This window comes from Taurulus bubalis (assembly GCF_910589615.1).
Source record: "Taurulus bubalis genome assembly, chromosome: 1".
In the NCBI taxonomy this organism is placed as follows: Eukaryota; Metazoa; Chordata; class Actinopteri; order Perciformes; family Cottidae; genus Taurulus; species Taurulus bubalis.
The window spans coordinates 25391387-25409148 of NC_136589.1; the positions used below are offsets into that span (position 1 = coordinate 25391387).

General features: G+C 43.2%; 1 protein-coding gene across 1 annotated transcript; it reads right to left on the reverse strand.

Moving 5' to 3' along the window:
- Positions 1–583: 583 nt before the first annotated feature.
- LOC306746384 (1-phosphatidylinositol 4,5-bisphosphate phosphodiesterase delta-1-like) lies at positions 584–16723 on the reverse strand. Its single transcript, XM_079229295.1, has 15 exons — positions 16663–16723; positions 15293–15451; positions 14072–14300; positions 13810–13939; positions 13436–13664; positions 5157–5358; positions 4587–4731; positions 4340–4492; positions 4100–4252; positions 3838–3997; positions 3606–3722; positions 3308–3486; positions 3093–3225; positions 2613–2762; positions 584–2468 (listed from the first exon to the last, which is right to left on the reverse strand). The coding sequence occupies exons 2-15, from the start codon at positions 15447–15449 to the stop codon at positions 2377–2379; spliced, it is 2229 nt and encodes a 742-aa protein (XP_079085421.1). The 5' UTR covers positions 15450–15451; positions 16663–16723; the 3' UTR covers positions 584–2376.
- Between the last annotated feature and the right edge of the window lie 1039 nt (positions 16724–17762).

Genomic DNA, 17762 nt, shown 5'->3' on the forward strand with positions numbered 1-17762 from the left:
ATATATATATATAGCGCAATTCTTCTCAACCTCTTGATGATTACCTTCCTTTGTACATGTTTGTATCATTGGGATATTTTTCCACCTACTTTTGTCAGTATTTGGTTTGAAAAATTGTATATTACAGTTGTACCCATCTTGCCTCCCCTTCCTTTCAGAGAGTGTGCGTGCACACAGGCATCTTGTTTGTTTTTCCTCCTCACAATCACACCCATCATTTTGTATTGATTTAACACTATGGTTCTACAACACTTGAGTTCAAGTCACTGTGTTTGTTAGTTTTTTGATGAGGTCATTCACTTTCTAATTTCTTTTTTAAACAAATTTGTTGGTTTACTTTGAGTGTCGGCAGCGTGTTGTCATCCCGAGCATCACTTTTCTTTCCATAATAAAAAAAAGGCTTCATTGAAACAATTGTCATGTTGTTACATTTTGTTTTTTTAATTCAAATGTATGACAGTACATGAAATAAGGCCAAAGATCATCACTTCAAACTGCCGTGATTGATGTTTCCACTGGTTTCAGTGCTATATATATATATATATATATATATATATATATATATATATATATATAGCGCAATTCTTCTCAACCTCTTGATGATTACCTTCCTTTGTACATGTTTGTATCATTGGGATATTTTTCCACCTACTTTTGTCAGTATTTGGTTTGAAAAATTGTATATTACAGTTGTACCCATCTTGCCTCCCCTTCCTTTCAGAGAGTGTGCGTGCACACAGGCATCTTGTTTGTTTTTCCTCCTCACAATCACACCCATCATTTTGTATTGATTTAACACTATGGTTCTACAACACTTGAGTTCAAGTCACTGTGTTTGTTAGTTTTTTGATGAGGTCATTCACTTTCTAATTTCTTTTTTAAACAAATTTGTTGGTTTACTTTGAGTGTCGGCAGCGTGTTGTCATCCCGAGCATCACTTTTCTTTCCATAATAAAAAAAAGGCTTCATTGAAACAATTGTCATGTTGTTACATTTTGTTTTTTTAATTCAAATGTATGACAGTACATGAAATAAGGCCAAAGATCATCACTTCAAACTGCCGTGATTGATGTTTCCACTGTCTACCTGATACGGTCCAATAACTCAGTCACCAGAATGTCACTGTGTTCTGTTAGAATAACTGCAAAATATACTTTATGCATTAATTTCCTTCCAGTCGTGTTGCAATAAAGCACATTTGTTATGGAGGAATGTTGCTTGTCTTCTGTCAGCAGCTTAACGGCAAATTAACTTAACCTGAATGAGCTCGCACGCCGAGGTCATGTGATCTTAGAACAAGCCTATTTGGCTTTTTGCAAAAAATGTGAACCCATGAGCGGTGCGTTCATGTGCCGGCCTTTTGATTGTTGGACTCACACTCTGTGTGCCAAAGGCGTGTCCATCCAAAGTTCACTAGGTTAATGGTTTAATTCAGGGGGAAGATGGAAGTTTGCATAACCCAAAGGGATTCAACAAGGTACTAGACAGTTGTAATATTCCACATGGTTTCACTGGATGAGAAGCCCCAGGATTATTAAGTCAAATTTAAAGTCTTGTAAGACTACAGATACAAAGTTTATGCTCCGATAAGTGAGAGACAGTTTTGTTCAAAGTGCGGGAAAAAGAGTTACCGCCTCCTCCAATCAGTCACGCTGCAGTTTGCGTCCATGTCTATCCAAAATGTCTCATTTTATCCGTTTAGATATTTGTATGAACATTTTCATAATTAGTACATAATTTACCAAGTTGTGGCCAAACACGTGTTTGGTGAGGTCACGTGTGACCCCTTGAATCACATTGGAATAAAACAGTGAGACAGGTGTTCATGTTTAAAACCTTTTATCTTCCTCTTGATTTACAAAAAGAAGTAGTAGTCATGAAGATTTGTCACATGAACAAAGTGATCACACTTGTCTAAAATTACTGATGAATACAAAGTGTCCATGTTGTTTCCATGTTGGCTTATGTTTCCCCAGAATTAAAAGGGTCCTTTAAAAAAAATAAAAGCCTAAAACAGGCGATACATTAACTGACCAGAAATGAGGGCCACAAGCCGCTGGGCCAATGAAGGTGTAATGTGACTCATACGGAGCATTATAAACTCTGGTGTGTGTGTGTGTGTGTGTGTGTGTGTGTGTGTGTGTGTGTGTGTGTGTGTGTGTGTGTGTGTCTGCATGCACACCTCCCAATACAACTCAGATGGAGTTCGCTTGAGAAGATTGCGTTTAGAGTAGCAGCTCAAACTACTGGAATGAAGCCAATAAGTTAATCATGAATTTAAAACAATAAAGAGAAGAAGAAGAAAAATACTGCAGAAAATGGAGGCTGTGTTTCGGAGGTCCTTATTTCCAGCACAGCGGCCCATTGGGTGACGTCTCACTCGGCATCAAGGACCATAATGTGTACAAAGAGTCCAGCTGAGGGGAGGACGTCTCCGTTCTTATTGAGCAGAGGCACGTGTCTGTATCCTGTGTGGGTGCGCAAATTGGCTACAGTCAGTAATGAAGTGGTAAACTGAGTTCTTCTGTTCATTCATGAAGCATGAAAACAAAGAACTATTTTACATCCTTCGGGGTTAACAATGAAGGGGGCGGAGGGACATTTCAACTCACCCATTTTTAAGCTGTTGAATGGAAGTGTGTGCTGGCCCACAAACTCGTTACCAGACGTGGAGTCATGGTCTTCAATGGTGAAGCGCACCAGCGCTAGCTCTGGCACGTAGACGTCAAACTGGAAGCTTTCGTTCCATGCCGGGTTGAAACCTTTCAGAAAAGGATGGAGTGCATCATTCATTTCTGAAGCATTCCGGCTCATGTTATTGGGTGATCTTTTAACCGGCCTACTTCTGCCCTCGAGGCTTCCCTCGTTTCCCAGAGTGCATTTCGGAAAAGAAAATACCCAGAGGGCATGAATACTCTAGTTGTATGCAGCTGTGGGTTTTTACGTGTTAAAGACGGATACAAAGGCAACAGTCTTACAACTGATGCAACATGCCACCAAGGTATACAACCTTTTTGTAAAACTACATTGGGAAAACAAAACGCACAGCACAAAGCACACACAAATATCACTTTTTAGAAGTGAAAAGGTACCGTTGTTTTCAACCGCTTTGGTCTCTTTCTCGGCGACATCAGCCGGCACTCCGTACACCTGCACTTTCACCAATGGGTCCACAATGGAGGATTTCTTCTGGCTCACTTTGGGGAGCTGCTGGGCGGATACAACCTGGCGACAGTACTTAATGTCAAACAGTGAAAGATTCTCCACACATTGAACAGTGAACAGTGAAGAGGGGGTGAACACTCACCATGACATGGAGCGTCTTGTGCTTCAGCCAGTCCCCTCGGGTCAGGGTGATGGGGTCGAACTCCGTTGCTGCATCCCTCATGAAGGCCGGCTTCAGGATGTAGCCGCTCTTTCCGTTAACAAAGAATCTGCCCTGGTTGACATCCATGTCTGTGCAGGTTGTCTGGAAGTTTAAGGCCACTGAAAAAGGAAATAGTAAGAAGACGTAGGGACAAAGCGATGAATCGAAAAATACACCACCCATCAGTGTCATGCCGGACCGTACATGTGAGAGATCGTAATTCCCTCCTATCGTGTACCTATTTGGCAGCCAGCGTTCCACAGAGGCACTGGGTTGTAGTTGGAGGAGTCGGTCCTGGAGCCTGCTGGATAGATGCGGCTCAGCTTGTCCACGTTGTGGCGGATGTAGGAGTTGGCTGCAGAAGAAAGAAGAACAGAGTCATCTGCTTAGCGGAGAGTTGGATGTTGATATTCTATCATAAATCTTGACACTATCACAATTGAGTGCATCCGGCCTGAAGTCTTCCTCACCAGACTCCTCTGCCAGCGCCACGGCCTTCTGCTCCTTGAAGGACGACATCTCGTAGAAGCTCAGGTTTCGCCTTGCGTCCTCAAAACTGTGGAAGTGGACACTCTTGCAGTAGACCACCATGTTAGACAGCTCCTTCGCCAGTTTCAGCTTCTTTTTCGCCTACGCATCAGCAGGAGAAATCAAGAGTCAGCACAAAATAAACGTCTAAAAAAAGTGTGAGCGGAGGCCGTGCGTTCGCTCTTCCTCGGTGCGACACCCCACCTTTCTCTTCTCTTCCGCCTTCTGCTCGTCCTCGTCATCATTGTCAGACTCCTCCGTCACGTCCGTGTCGTCCGCCGCAGCCATCTCGGCAGCAAAGCTGGCCTCCAGCTTGTTTAATTTTTTCCCTTTGATCAGGAACTTCCCCTTCAGCTCCTGAAGTGGAAAAGTGTAGCCCCCCGTGAGCGACTGGCATCAAAGCCAGGCTAAAAATCTGTCCGATAGATAAGAGTAGACACAAACCTCGGGAGATGGAAAGTCGGTGGGCATTCCGTCCCCCAGGGGGGAGGTGACAAGGGCACTGCCCAGGATGGAGCTCAAGTGGTGAGCCATGACTTCCTGCTGCTCCACACTGCAGTGGTTCTCCAAGGAGAGGATAACCGGGTAATCGGACGTCTGGGGGACGAGCAGACAGAAAACAAAGAGCGCTCAGGTCCAGAACACTTGCGTGGAGCGCTGGTTTGCGGATATAACTGGATGTCAAACGCACCTTAAAAGCGTAATCCTTGATGGCTTTGATGGCGTCCCGGAAGAGGATCTTAGAGGTCAGTGTGTAGCCGTGGTAGATCTCTGGCTCATCGTCTGATCCGTCCCAGACGTCCAGCTCCACGCAGCGGCAGCCCTTCAGCAGAGCCCTGGGAGGGTCACAACCAACATCAGAGCCTAAATGGTTGGACTAAAGCAAGTCTCTGCAAAGCCGCCCAAGGGTTGTTGTTATTAAGACCCTTAAGCATTTAGGTGACATCTGGCTAAAATGGATAAAAAAAACATCAAGAACTAGGAGAAATGCATTACAATTTCCAAGAGCCCAAAGTGATGTCATCAAATGTCTTGAATAGTCAGATCAATCGTCCCAAACACAAAAAGAAGCAAATCTTCACATATGTGAAGCTGGAACCATTTGAATCACTTGCAACAATGAATCAACCAACAAAACAATTGCAGACACATTTTTTCCTTCCGATCAAATGGTGACCTAATCAACCAATCACCATGATTCTTCACATCCCATGTCCATGTCATCACACAGATCGTCACGGGGCTGGAGGAAAGCTGTTACCTGACGTAGGCCTCCGTGCTGCTGGGCCCTCTGAGCTGGTCCTCCATGAGGTAGGTGTTGTGCGAGGAGGAGATGAAGTAGTGGTTGAGGGGCTGGCTCATGTCCTGGTACATTTCTCTGTGATCTGGATTAAGGACCAAGGCCTCCAGATGGTGCATGTACATGAGGAAGCCGTCTTTGGACAGCAGCTTCTTCTCCTTGGCTGAAAGAACAGGAGGACGAACGGCAGACATGATTGATTTCACACAGCGAGCAGAGATAAAGACCACGGGTTACGTTCTGCATCTCTTAGCGTTCATGTTGAAAGTTGCCCTTAAAAGCCCCCATCTAGGGGGGCTCTAGTGAGCAAAATATGGAGTAAGACGCTAATTTCAGTGCTCCTGCAGAACCGACAACATTTTTACATAAAAACAGCTACTATTTCAGGAATATCAGCCTCAAAGCTCACTGAGGACAACTCAAAGAGGCCAAAAAGTGACTTGTGCAAGCTACATCATTTTTGAATGGCGGAAAAGCCTCAAAAATACAAATCGCGGCTTACAACCACGAAGCAGAACCACGAAGCAGATTCCACCAGGTGACCCGGACCCACCATCTTCCCACCCGCAGTGAAAGCCCAGGTATGACCACTGAACGGATGAAAGCGGACAACTTGTCTCCCCTAAAAAGGGAGAGATTTCCAAAGAGAGAGGACTCAAAAGTGCGCTAGCTAAAGATTTCAATGCTCTCAAGTCCGAATTACAAGCGGTGCGGTCAGAAATTGCTAAAAACGCGACCGCTATCCAAAACAGAAGTTGACCACATGAAAGCCGACATACAAGACATGAAGAGCGGCTTATCAACATGGTTCGATGAGGTGGCCGCACAAAAAACTACGATAACCAGCCTTCAAAGACAGGTGACAACTTTAACAGACCGGTGCGAGGATATACTGCGGTCAAGTGAGCCCACATCCGCTGAGTGAGCCGCAGTTGCAATACTAAATGCACCTCTATTCAAGGTGTTACGGTACGGGGGCCAGCTCAATGTCACAATATTCAAACAGCTATAAAAACAGATCCATAGACTTGTACATAAATATTCCACTGCAGGCTTGTTCAGGGGGACCTAAGCGATGCCCATGTGCATGGCCTCCACATATTACTGTGCAGTTTTTGAGAAAAGTTAATTCAAAGTCTGCCTACATTTCATGATATTCATAATTTCACAATATTCAAACAGCTATAAAAACAGATCCTACGGTTTGTATATCGATATTCCACTACAGTCTTGTTCAGAGGGACCTCTGCTATGTCCATGTGCATGGCCTTTGGGACACAATTGGACAACATTGTTGAGGAACGACAAAACATGGCACTTGAATTACTCTGCGCATCAGGTGTGTGATAGGTTTTCTTCATATTAATTTATATTGTGATATTGTACTACAAAAGATGTATCATTTCTATAATTCTTTTCATTAGTTTTTGACATCGAAACACAGTGTGCCATGTGTTCGGCAAAAAAGCCACCCACTCGGAGGCCTCCAGTCACTGAATGGGTAATGTGTTGTTTTAATTCATTTGATTTGTGGACCTAAGTTTTAGTTTTGGCATTTTGAAGATTTAATTGACAGTGGACAGGAAATGAGGGGGTAGAGAGAGAATTGGAACGTTATGTAACAAAAGTCACCATCCAGAGCCATATTCAGTGTGATGCATGTAACAGGTGGTTTCATGCCGACTGCCTGCAAATAAACAAAACTGAACTGATCAAAAAAAAAAAAATATATATATATATATATATATATATATATATATATATATTTATATATATATATATATTTATATTATATATATATATATATATATATATATATATATATATATATATATATATATATATATATATGCACAAAATGCATTTCCAATAACATTTTTTGTATTTCAATATACAATCTAAGGATCAGTTTCTATAGCTGTTTGAATATTGGGGAATTATGAATATCATTATGAAATGTAAGCGGACTTTAAATGCAATTTTCTCAAACTGTACAGTAATATTTTGAGGCCATGCACATGGGCATAGCAGAGGTCCCCCTGAACAAGCCTGCAGTGGAATATTTATGTACAAGTCTATGGATCTGATTTTATAGCTGTTTGAATGTTGTGATATTGTGAAACTGTGAATATCATTATGAAATTCAAGCAGACTTTGAATTCAATTTTCTCCAAAACTGTACAGTAATATTGTGAGGCCATGTACATGGACATAGCAGAGGTCCCCCTGAACAAGACTGCAGTGGAATATCTATGTACAAGTCTATGGATCTGTTTTTATAGCTGTTTGAATATTGTGACATTGAGCTGGCCCCCGTACCGTAACATCTTGAATAGAGGTGCATTTAGAATTGCAACTGCGGCTCACTCGGCGGATGTGGGCTCACTTGACCGCAGTGAGGATATGGAGGGGAGAATGAGAAACTGTAATATCCATATAGCCGGCATTCAAGAAAAACCGGACTCCAGCTCCCCTAAAAAACTTGCCAAAGTTATTAAAGAAGTCCTGCAGCTGGACCGGGACATAAAGATCAACCGATCACACCGCACATTCGCCACAAGGAAACCAGGAGACCGGGAGAAACCACGAATGATCATCGCTAAAGTACACAACGACGGAGATGCCGTAGAGATCCTGAGGAGAGCCCGAGACACAGCGCCGCTGGTCTTCAACGGGAACCGGATCGCTATCTTCCCAGACTACACGCCCGGCGTTGCCAAAGCCAGAGCCGCAGGGTTCACGGACATACGGAAGACCCTACGAGGACGGAAAGGAGTCTGCTACGGTCTACTGTATCCAGCCAGACTCCGGATTTCGCACAACAACGAAGAGGAGGAGTTTCTGGATCCAAGCAAAGCCATGGAGTATGTCCAGAAGAAGGTTATCCCAACTACTGAGGCTGCAGACTAAATGTATCTCTACCAGTACTGTGAATCACAATAAGGACTGACCAGTGAGTTTTGCAATTTCACATACTGGCACATTATTATTTTATATGCATATATTCAAAGTATTACTTGAATCACACCGGAGAAGGGAAAAATGTGTATTTTAAATGTACCCGTCTCCATTACAACAAAACAAACCCTTATAGCGTATATTGTGCCTGTTATTTCTATTTGTATTGTCATTCCACTTTACTTTCTCACTGGCAGCTACCCTAAGAGGAGACTATTGATACGCCTTTAGTTCTGTGTGCAACTCTAACACTATTTTACCACAAGGAGCCATTTGTCTTTACAGATGTATGCCAAGAACTGCAGGGGCCTGAATGGCCATTACTGGACACTGTCCTTTTCTGTGTCGACTTTTCTTCTTTCTTTCTCTATTCCTTATCTTAGCAGACCCTTAGCATAGTCAATTCAAGCTCGACTGTGCACCGTTGCTGCTTGCCCTTAGCGGCTAGGTCCCACTAGACTGTTGTTAATGTTTGTTAACAGCGGTCACAACTGTTGCTTTCCCCTTGTTCCCCTGGGATCCTACGTTGTATATAAGAACAACAAGGTCATCATCCATTTTTCTTAAACACCCTTTTTTTACCCCACCCCTATTGGTTTCATTATCTAGTCCAACTCCCCACAACAAGATACATGGCCCATGTGCTAACTGTTTGCGTCCGCTTCCCATCTTTCTATGCAAAATTCCAAAATATGAAAATTGCATACTTTACATAATGGACCCGCTAAAAGTGATGGCACAGAAGTATCCCTCATAAATGTTTATGCACCTAATGAAGACGAGCCTGGCTTTATCAGGACATTATTCAATAAGATCCTACAATACAGTACAGGGCTACTACTTCTGGGAGGGGACCTGAATTGCGTAATGTCACAATTAATGGACTGACAACCTGTCTCTAAAGCTCCACTCTCTAGAATGAGTAGAATGCTCAAATACCAATGCCTGGAAGCAGGCCTTGTAGGTATATGGAGAAGCAAGTTTTTGAGAAGCAGGGATTTCACCTTCTACTCAAACAGACATGCATCCTATTCAAGGATTGATTATTTCTTTACCATGAAAGCAGAGCTACACAGGATAGTGGACATTGAGATTCTTCCTATAACTATATCTGACCACGCACCTGTGGCATTGAAATGGGACATAGGCCAAAGACCAACATCTAAACAATGGAGACTTAGTGCATCGCTACTTAATGATAAAGAATGTACCGCCTATATTACAGCAAAACTCAAGGAATACTTGGATATCAATACCTCGGCCGAAACGACACCTCTTACACTGTGGGATTGTGCTAAAGCATACATCAGAGGCCGCATTATTTAATTTGCTTCTGCTAAGACAAGAGGAAAAGAGGCTAAACAGAGACAATTGGAAGATAAAATAAAAAGACTCAGAACATAAACAATCGGCATCGGCTAATCTCCTAAAGGCAACCCGAAGAGAACTCAACAGCCTACTATCAGATAAAATTGAGGGAAGTTTAAGATTCGTGAACCAAAGATACTATGAACACGGTAACAAAGCAAGCAGATTATTAGCATTTAAATTAAGAAAACAGCAATCATCCAATACAGTACAGAAAATAAAATCAAAAGAAACTTTTGTTACAAAACTAGATAAAATAGCAGAATCCTTTGCAGAGTTTTACAAATCGTTATACAAAAATACAGATACCTGCTCTGATAATGCAAAATTTACAGAGTTCCTAAATCCTAAAAAATTAACTGAATTGACAGAATCAGCAGCCAAGGAATTAGACGAGCCTATTGAGGAATGGGAGATCAAGCAGGTGTTCTCAACGCTCAAAAATAATAAAAGCCCAGGACCAGGTGGATATGTTAATGAATTTTATCAAACCTTCAAGGATATGTTAGCACCACTAATGCTAAAAGCATACCACCATGCATTAGAATCTAAAACCATGGCACTGTCTTGGACTGAGGCAACTATAGTGGTAATTCATAAAGAAGGTAAAGACCCCACAGAGTGCCAATCCTATAGACTGATACCACTGCTGAACGGGGACCTGCGCATTCTCACAGCAATCTTAGTAAGAAGAGTTAATCATAGAATCACTGAAATCATCTATCCTGATCAGACAGGATTCATCACCGGACTATACTATGGCGATAACTTACAACTCTTATTAAACATAATATCTCATCAAAAAGAAGAGAAATTGGAAACAATGATTAAGTCTCTAGATGCTCAAAAAGCATTTGACCGGGTATCATGCCAATATTTATTACTCTTAAAATCTGGAACAAAATACAGACAGTTGTTATTTCATTATTAACAAGCATTGGATCTATGAAGACCTTCACACCTAACAATCTAGACACAGGCTTTAGAAAGTGGTCAGACATGGGATTGGTTCACCTGCACCAGCTATTTAATGAGGACAACCTCAAGACATTCAAACAGCTGGAAAAAGATTTTGATCTCCCCAAAACATTTTTTTTCCAGATACCTACAACTGAGAACTTTTCTAACACACAAAGAGTGGGGAAAGCTTGTGAAATGGACGACTCTAGAAAGGTTTTTAATAGAAATTCAGATGGGGAACGAAAATAAGAAAACAAAAAGTAAACTATATAACATATATCCATCTATGAATTTACATAATTCTCAACAGATAAAGCAGAGATGAGAAGCGTAAATGAACAAGACCATACCACAGAATACTTGGGAGGAAATAGTCACGGAGGCACACCGAGTTACAAACTCAAACACGTGGAGGGAATTTAAATGGAAAATAATCACCAGTTTCTTCAGAACTAGTAGCCAAGATGGGCCCAACACATTCCAACTTGTGTTGGCGGAATTGCGGAAGCCCTGCCAATCACACACACATACAGTGGCTTGCAAAAGTATTCCTACCCCTTGAACGTTTCCACATTTTGTCACATTACACGCCACAAACATAAATATATTTTAATGGAATTGTATGTGAAAGACGAACACAAAGTGTCACACAATTGTGAAGTACAAAGAAAATTATACATGCAAAATTATTCAGCCCCCTTTTCTCTGAGTGCAACCAATTGCCTTCAGAAGTTGCCTGATGACTGCTGAATGATTGAATGTTGACCGAATGACTAAATAGAGTCCACCTGTGTGTAATCTAATCTCAGTACAAATACAGCTCTTCTGTGACGGCCTCAGAGGTTTGTTAAGAGAATATTGGAGAGCAAACAGGACCATGAAGTCCAAGGAACACACCAGACAGGTCAGAGATAAAGTTGTGGAGAAGTTTAAAGCAGGGTTAGGCTATAAAAAGATTTCCTAAGCTTTGAACATGTCACGGAGCACTGTTCAATCTATTATCCGGAAATGGAAAGAGTATGGCACAACTGCAAACCTACCAAGACACAACCGTAAATTTACAGGCCGAACAAGGAGAGCACTGACAAGAGACGCAGCCAAGAGGCCCATGGTGACTCTGGACAAACTGCAGAGATCCACAGCTCAGGTGGGGGAATCTATCCACAGGACAACTATTGGGCGTGCACTCCACAAATCTGGCCTTTATGGAAGAGTGGCAAGAAGAAAGCCATTGTTAAAAGAAAACCATAAGAAGTCCCGTTTGCAGTTTGCCAGAAACCATGTTGGGGACACAGCAAACATGTGGAAGAAGGTGCTCTGGTCAGATGAGACCAAAATTGAACCTTTTGGCCTAAATGCAAAACGTTATGTGTGGCGGAAACCTAACACTGCACATCACCCTGAACACACCATCCCCACTGTCAAACATGGTGGTGGTAGCATGATGCTCTGGGGGTGCTTCTCTTCAGCAGGGACAGGGAAGTTGGTCAGAGCTGATGGGACGATGGATGGAGCCAAACAGGGCAATCTGGGAAGAAAACTGTTGGAGTCTGCAACAGACTTGAGACTGGGGCGGAGGTTCACCTTCCAGCAGGACAACGACCCTAAACATAAAGCCAGGGCTACAATGGAATGGTTTAAAATAAAACATATTCATGTGTTAGAATGGCCCAGTCAAAGTCCAGACCTAAATCCCATCGAGAATCTGTGGCAAGATCTGAAAACCGCCGTTCACAAATGCTCTCCATCTAATCTGACTGACCTTGAGCTGTTTTGCAAAGAAGAATGGGCAAAAATCTCAGTCTCTAGATGTGCAAAGCTGGTAGAGACATGCCCCAAAAGACTTGCAGTATTGACTCAGGGGGGCTGAATAATTTTGCACACTGCACTTTTCAGTTTTTTATTTGTGAAAACATGTATAATTTTCTTTGTACTTCACAATTGTGTGACACTTTGTGTTGGTCTTTCACATAAAATTCCAATAAAATATATTTATGTTTATGGCGTGTAATGTGACAAAATGTGGAAACGTTCCAAGGGGTATGAATACTTTTGCAAGCCACTGTATTCTGGCTATGCCCAAAGTTAAATGGATACTGGAGGGTAGTCTTTGATGCCCTCAGAGAGATATTCCAACAAGACATCCATCAAGACCCCACAGTAGCAATATTGGGAGTGATACCTGAAGGCCTGGACGGGAGAGCCAAAAAATACCTCCTCAACATACTACTAACAGCAGCATTGAAGGGTATAACCATCAGATGGTTAAAACCGGATCCCCCAACATACGATATATGGATCCAAAAAGTATGGGACATCTATCAAATGGAGCAAATCACATATTCATTAAGGCTCCAGAAGCCTATATTTGGTAAACGATGGAGTCCTGTCGCACCATTATTATTACAATGAGGTGATTATTAAATGTTGCTTGGCCCTCTGGTAGACACACACACACACACACACACACACACACACACACACACACACACACACACACACACACACACACACACACACACACACACCTCTCTCTGGAAAGCATATATAGCACATACAATACTACACTCGGGAGTAATTATTTAAATTATTATTTGTATTTATTTATCCCACCTTTTCATTATTAATATCCTTATTTCCCCTCTTTTGTTTTCTCTTTCTTGGAGTGACTGCCATTTGATGTTTGTTGTTCTTTCTGTGTGCTGTACACTGTACCTGAATATCCTGTGTACCAAGACATACAACTAAAAAATTGGCAAAGAATGTGACTGTTTGAAAATATATGCTGTTGTTATGTTGTTGAAAACTAAATAAAAAGTGAGTAAAAAAAAAAGCCCCCGTCTAAACCAGTCGTGATGTATTTTTTCACCAAAATAAAAAGCAGGGTGGAGTGCACCCCACTGTGGAGTAAACAGCTGAAGCAAAGAGTCGGTTATTTCAGACACTATACCGACCGTTATCATCTGGCTCGTGCTTCTGTATGATGTTGTGCGCATCGGCCAGCGTGGCCTTCTCTCTCTGCTCCTTCATCAGGAAGTCCACCAGGTTCTGAGGACTCATGAAGCCCGTCGTTTTGGCATACTCCCCGTAGATGACGTCGACCTCCTCCCGGTGGGTTAACAGGTCATAGAAATGTTCGATCTCCTCCCCAGCTAGGTATCCAGATTTGGATTTGTCGCACTTCTGAATGGTGGAAACGCCAAAACAAAAGTCGGTCCACACACTTAAAACGTTATTGTGTGCTTAAATCATACATTTGCATCTATTCATGATATCTACACATAATTCTGACGTTGAGGAATCATTCCAAAAGCTCGGAGGGCATCACCTGGAAGAGCATCTCAGCGTAATCGTCATCCACCTCGATGTTGATCAGACGCAGGAAGTTCTTGAGCTCCGAGTGACTCATCTTGTCGTCTTGGTTCTTGTCGGCTTTCCTCATGCAGCTGAAGATCCAACTGTGAAGCTTGTAATGTAAGGAGAGTAGACGTGCATCGCATCGTATGTGCAGCAGGAGTTCTCGAACCACGGGCAAAAAAATGAGTCAGGTCTACTCTCAGTCTAACCCCCCGCTCTCATGATAAGGATACTGCTCCGCCTTCTGCTGGGTGTTGAGGTTGTTTCTGTTGGAGAGTACTTTCTGCAGGCTGTTGACCCACTGCTTGGCCTCCTCCTCTGAGCTGGCGATGAGGTCCAGGTTCTTGCGGCGGCCCTTGAACATGATGGCGAAGCAGCGGCCCTCCACCTGGTCCTCTGTGTTCTTCTTCAGGCCCTCTGACTGGCGGCCCATTCGCACCGCCGAGATGTCATCGACTGAAACTGAAGACGGGAGAAGAGTTGCAAATGTTTTTTTTGGGGTGTGGGGGGTTTCAGGCTCTAGAAGACTTTTGTCACGCTCCAACCAAATTTTAAGCACAGATCTTAAACATTTATCTTGGTATGGTAGCTTTCATTTATTAATGACTACTTTTAACATACTCTTTCTGTGTATGATGTTATGTATATACTTTTTTTTATGTTTACATTGTAGGTCTATGGTGTCAATATGTGATTATGAACCTTGATTGATTGGTTGAATGATGTAATTTTGTAGTGTGATCTGATTGGTCCATGTGGGTCTACCAAACTATTGTTCATAAATATGTCTGTGCCGCTTGCAGTTGTAAATCATTAAGTAAAGGACTTTCAATGTCTAATTGTGCTAACAGAAAAAAAGAAAAAGGCAGCTCTTTGTACTTTTGGTATCTCCAGGCATCACAAACCAGCCTGCTTGGTAAACATAAACCTGCCGTTTGCAGTTTACCGACATCACATTACGAGTTTCGGGGAACTGAATTTCAACATCTTTCTGCCGATGTGAAAAGTCGTGGGATGCAACTTTAAGGGTTGCATGTCATTATGTGTGGCAATAGAAAATAAAAGACAAACGGAGACTTCATGACAGCAGTTTATGGGCGTAATCCATAATATATAACCAAGACTTACTGCAACCACTCCTCACACGATAAAAAAAAAACACTATCTCGATAAACACACCCAGTTGCGTATGATAATACAGAGGACTTTCAGACAGGAAGGACCTTTTTATAGCTCTACGATCAGTCCTTCCCTTTTATAATCCATGAAGGGAAAAATCCATTCTACTTGTAACAGCAGTGGAGACACAAATGTTGGGTGATCACTTTAAGTTGTGAGTAAAAAAAGAGGTGTGAGACGTGTGCACAACACAATCATCACATGTGTGCAAGAGTGTTTTTTTTGGTGCCGGTCTCACACACATGCGGCTGGGTAGCTAGGACGGCAGCACTCACAGGTCTTGCTATCCTTGAAGGTTCTCCTCGACTCACGCCAGATGGTCTTGCAGTCCTCCATGAGTCTGAAGTAGCGGGTCTTCTTCCAGGACGAGGACAGGACCTTGAGAAGGTCTCCCCCTTGCAGGAGGAACTGGAGGTCCGGATCGCCCTCCATACCTGTGAAGAAACCCCCCAAAGGAAGAGAGAGAATTAAAAACAGATTAAACACTACTTTTCTGGAGAGAGAAAATGTTCGCAGCTGAAGCCTGTTCAATTTCATGTGTCAGGTAACTGAAACCTTAAACCCTGCTCCCATCTTCTCCCCTCCATTTAAAAAAAATGTTTTACCTGCCTTCATCTCATCCGTAAACTGTAGACAATAAAGGGAACGTTCAAACCACAAGCTGGCTGATTAAAAGTCCTTCACCATGCAACTTTTTGCAGCTTTACACACACACACACACACACACACACACACACACACACACACACACACAGTCGGTATCTATGACAACAAAGCACGCAGCATTCCGACCCTTGTCTAACACTTTGGGCCACGTCTGCAACAAGAGGTTCGCTCAAATAATGACGGAACAGCCTACCTAGGAGCTTTACGTTCATTTGTGTCACCTTCTGCCTTCGGGCATAGCGTTGTATTTCCTCGGATCGGCCGAGTTCGGGTTGACCTCGCAGGCAATACATGGCGGTGCTGAGACAACGCCACCGGACTGCGCTCTCGGGGCGACGGGCGCCGGTCGGCGTGTCGGGAGGGCGTGTTGGGACCGGCCCCACTCAAAGTCCACTAATCATCTCGGACGGGACTCTTGGCAGCTGCGCGCACGCGCACGCACGCAGTTCCGCTAAAGTTACGTGCCGCGGAAAGAGGAAGCGGTTTGAAACTTCTCTCCCGGGTTTAGGTGCGAAGTGTTGGTACATTCGAGTCATTTCAGAAGATATTAAAGGGGAAAGGGAGTTGGGCAATTATTGAAGACACATACAGGTAAACATCCAGGCTGAGGAGCCAAACACATTCTCCGTGATAGTTATAGCTCAAATATCGCACTTCGTTGATAAACGTTGGCTGACGTTCGCTCCAGAGTCCAATTAATTTACACGGCAATCAAATGAGCTTATTGTGCATATATTGACAATGCATGTATACAGTCACTGTACGACGTAAAGGTACAGCCTGCATACAATGTTGACAACTGTTGGCTCGCGGGCTCCACCTCGTGGTACTGTCAAGGGGCCGTGTTCTGGGTTTCGCTCAACCCCGGTCGACATTTACTCACCTTTGAAAAGGCTACATGAGCTGGAGAAAAAAAAACACAGGTCAACCAACACACTGATTCCCGAGAGAGAGACATATGAGCCTGTTTAGCACCTACCTCAACAGTAGGGGGTTGTTTTCTCTCTCTCTTTCTCTGGGGGCAACTACGGCTGTGTGCGCTGTTTTGGTTTGCAGCAAGGCGAAAGGCTGTACTAGAAGGAGCCACACCTTTCGGCACAGGCGATCCTATTCGAGCTCAATGTACAGTGAACACCCGCAGTTCGGGAAGAAAACCCCTCCGATAACAAATTAAATGTAAGAAAACACGAGAGCCGCTCCACCACATGGCGTTTGAGGATTAGGCCTGTTCAATGGTGGAGAAATCCTGGAACAAAGTTACTTCTCGCGATTACAAAACGCAACTTAATTAGCACAATTAAACAAATGCGTCCTACCGTTGGTTTTCTCTTCGATCCCATTCGTTTCCATCCCTACTGAACTGTAGGCTATCTCTCTCTCCCCTCTGCGTTTGTTTTCCCCTCCTGTTCACTTGATGCGCCGTGTCATTCAAAATTGCTCCTCCAACCTACACAGGTACGAACACTTCCAAAGGCGGCCACACACAAGTGGATATCTACTTGCAGTCGGAGCGGTGTCACTCCCAAAGGCTCCAACACCGGTTTGACAAGACTGCCATCCGAGCTGCGCTGCTGATGTCACAACAGGGAAGGTTACACCTCGACGCGTGTGCCATCAGGCGTGGGACTGATCACCACGACAGACTGACTCAACAGTCGGCGAGTTAAAGCGTGTCACACGTTGCAGCAAAAATGGAAAAACTGTAATTCACGCCATTCATTATTCAGCTCTTTTAAAAAACTTCCTCACCGAAAAGTAACTCTGGGTGTGAATACACAGGGAGGGGGATGTTGACCTTGTAGGCACCCATGAGCCTCAAGGGACTTTGTAACAATGTGGGAATTCACTTCACGTCTATAGCTGATATTGGCTAAAGCAATGTTTGGAAAGTTTGTAATTTCATGCAGACACTTGAACCTCATTTGAACTCAAGGTAAACATGATCAAGAAGGCCGAAAAGCAGGGTTGGCTCACTGCCAGACCCCATATTTGACAGTGATTTGGAGCATATTTGTTGCACTGAATGGATTAGATGAAAGATGTTGTTGTTGTTGTTGTTGTTTTTTCAGTTTCTCCTTG

What these genes read in the sequence shown, in the direction of transcription:
- LOC306746384 (XM_079229295.1), bottom strand. Translation starts at nt 15,449, where the DNA reads ATGGAGGGCGATCCGGACCTCCAGTTCCTCCTGCAAGGGGGAGACCTT. An exon ending in AGCACGGAGGCCTACGTCAG is followed by an intron (nt 4,732 to 5,156) that starts GTAACAGCTTTC and finishes TGACCCTCCCAG; the next exon opens with GGCTCTGCTGAAGGGCTGCC. An exon ending in TCAAGGATTACGCTTTTAAG is followed by an intron (nt 4,493 to 4,586) that starts GTGCGTTTGACA and finishes CTCGTCCCCCAG; the next exon opens with ACGTCCGATTACCCGGTTAT.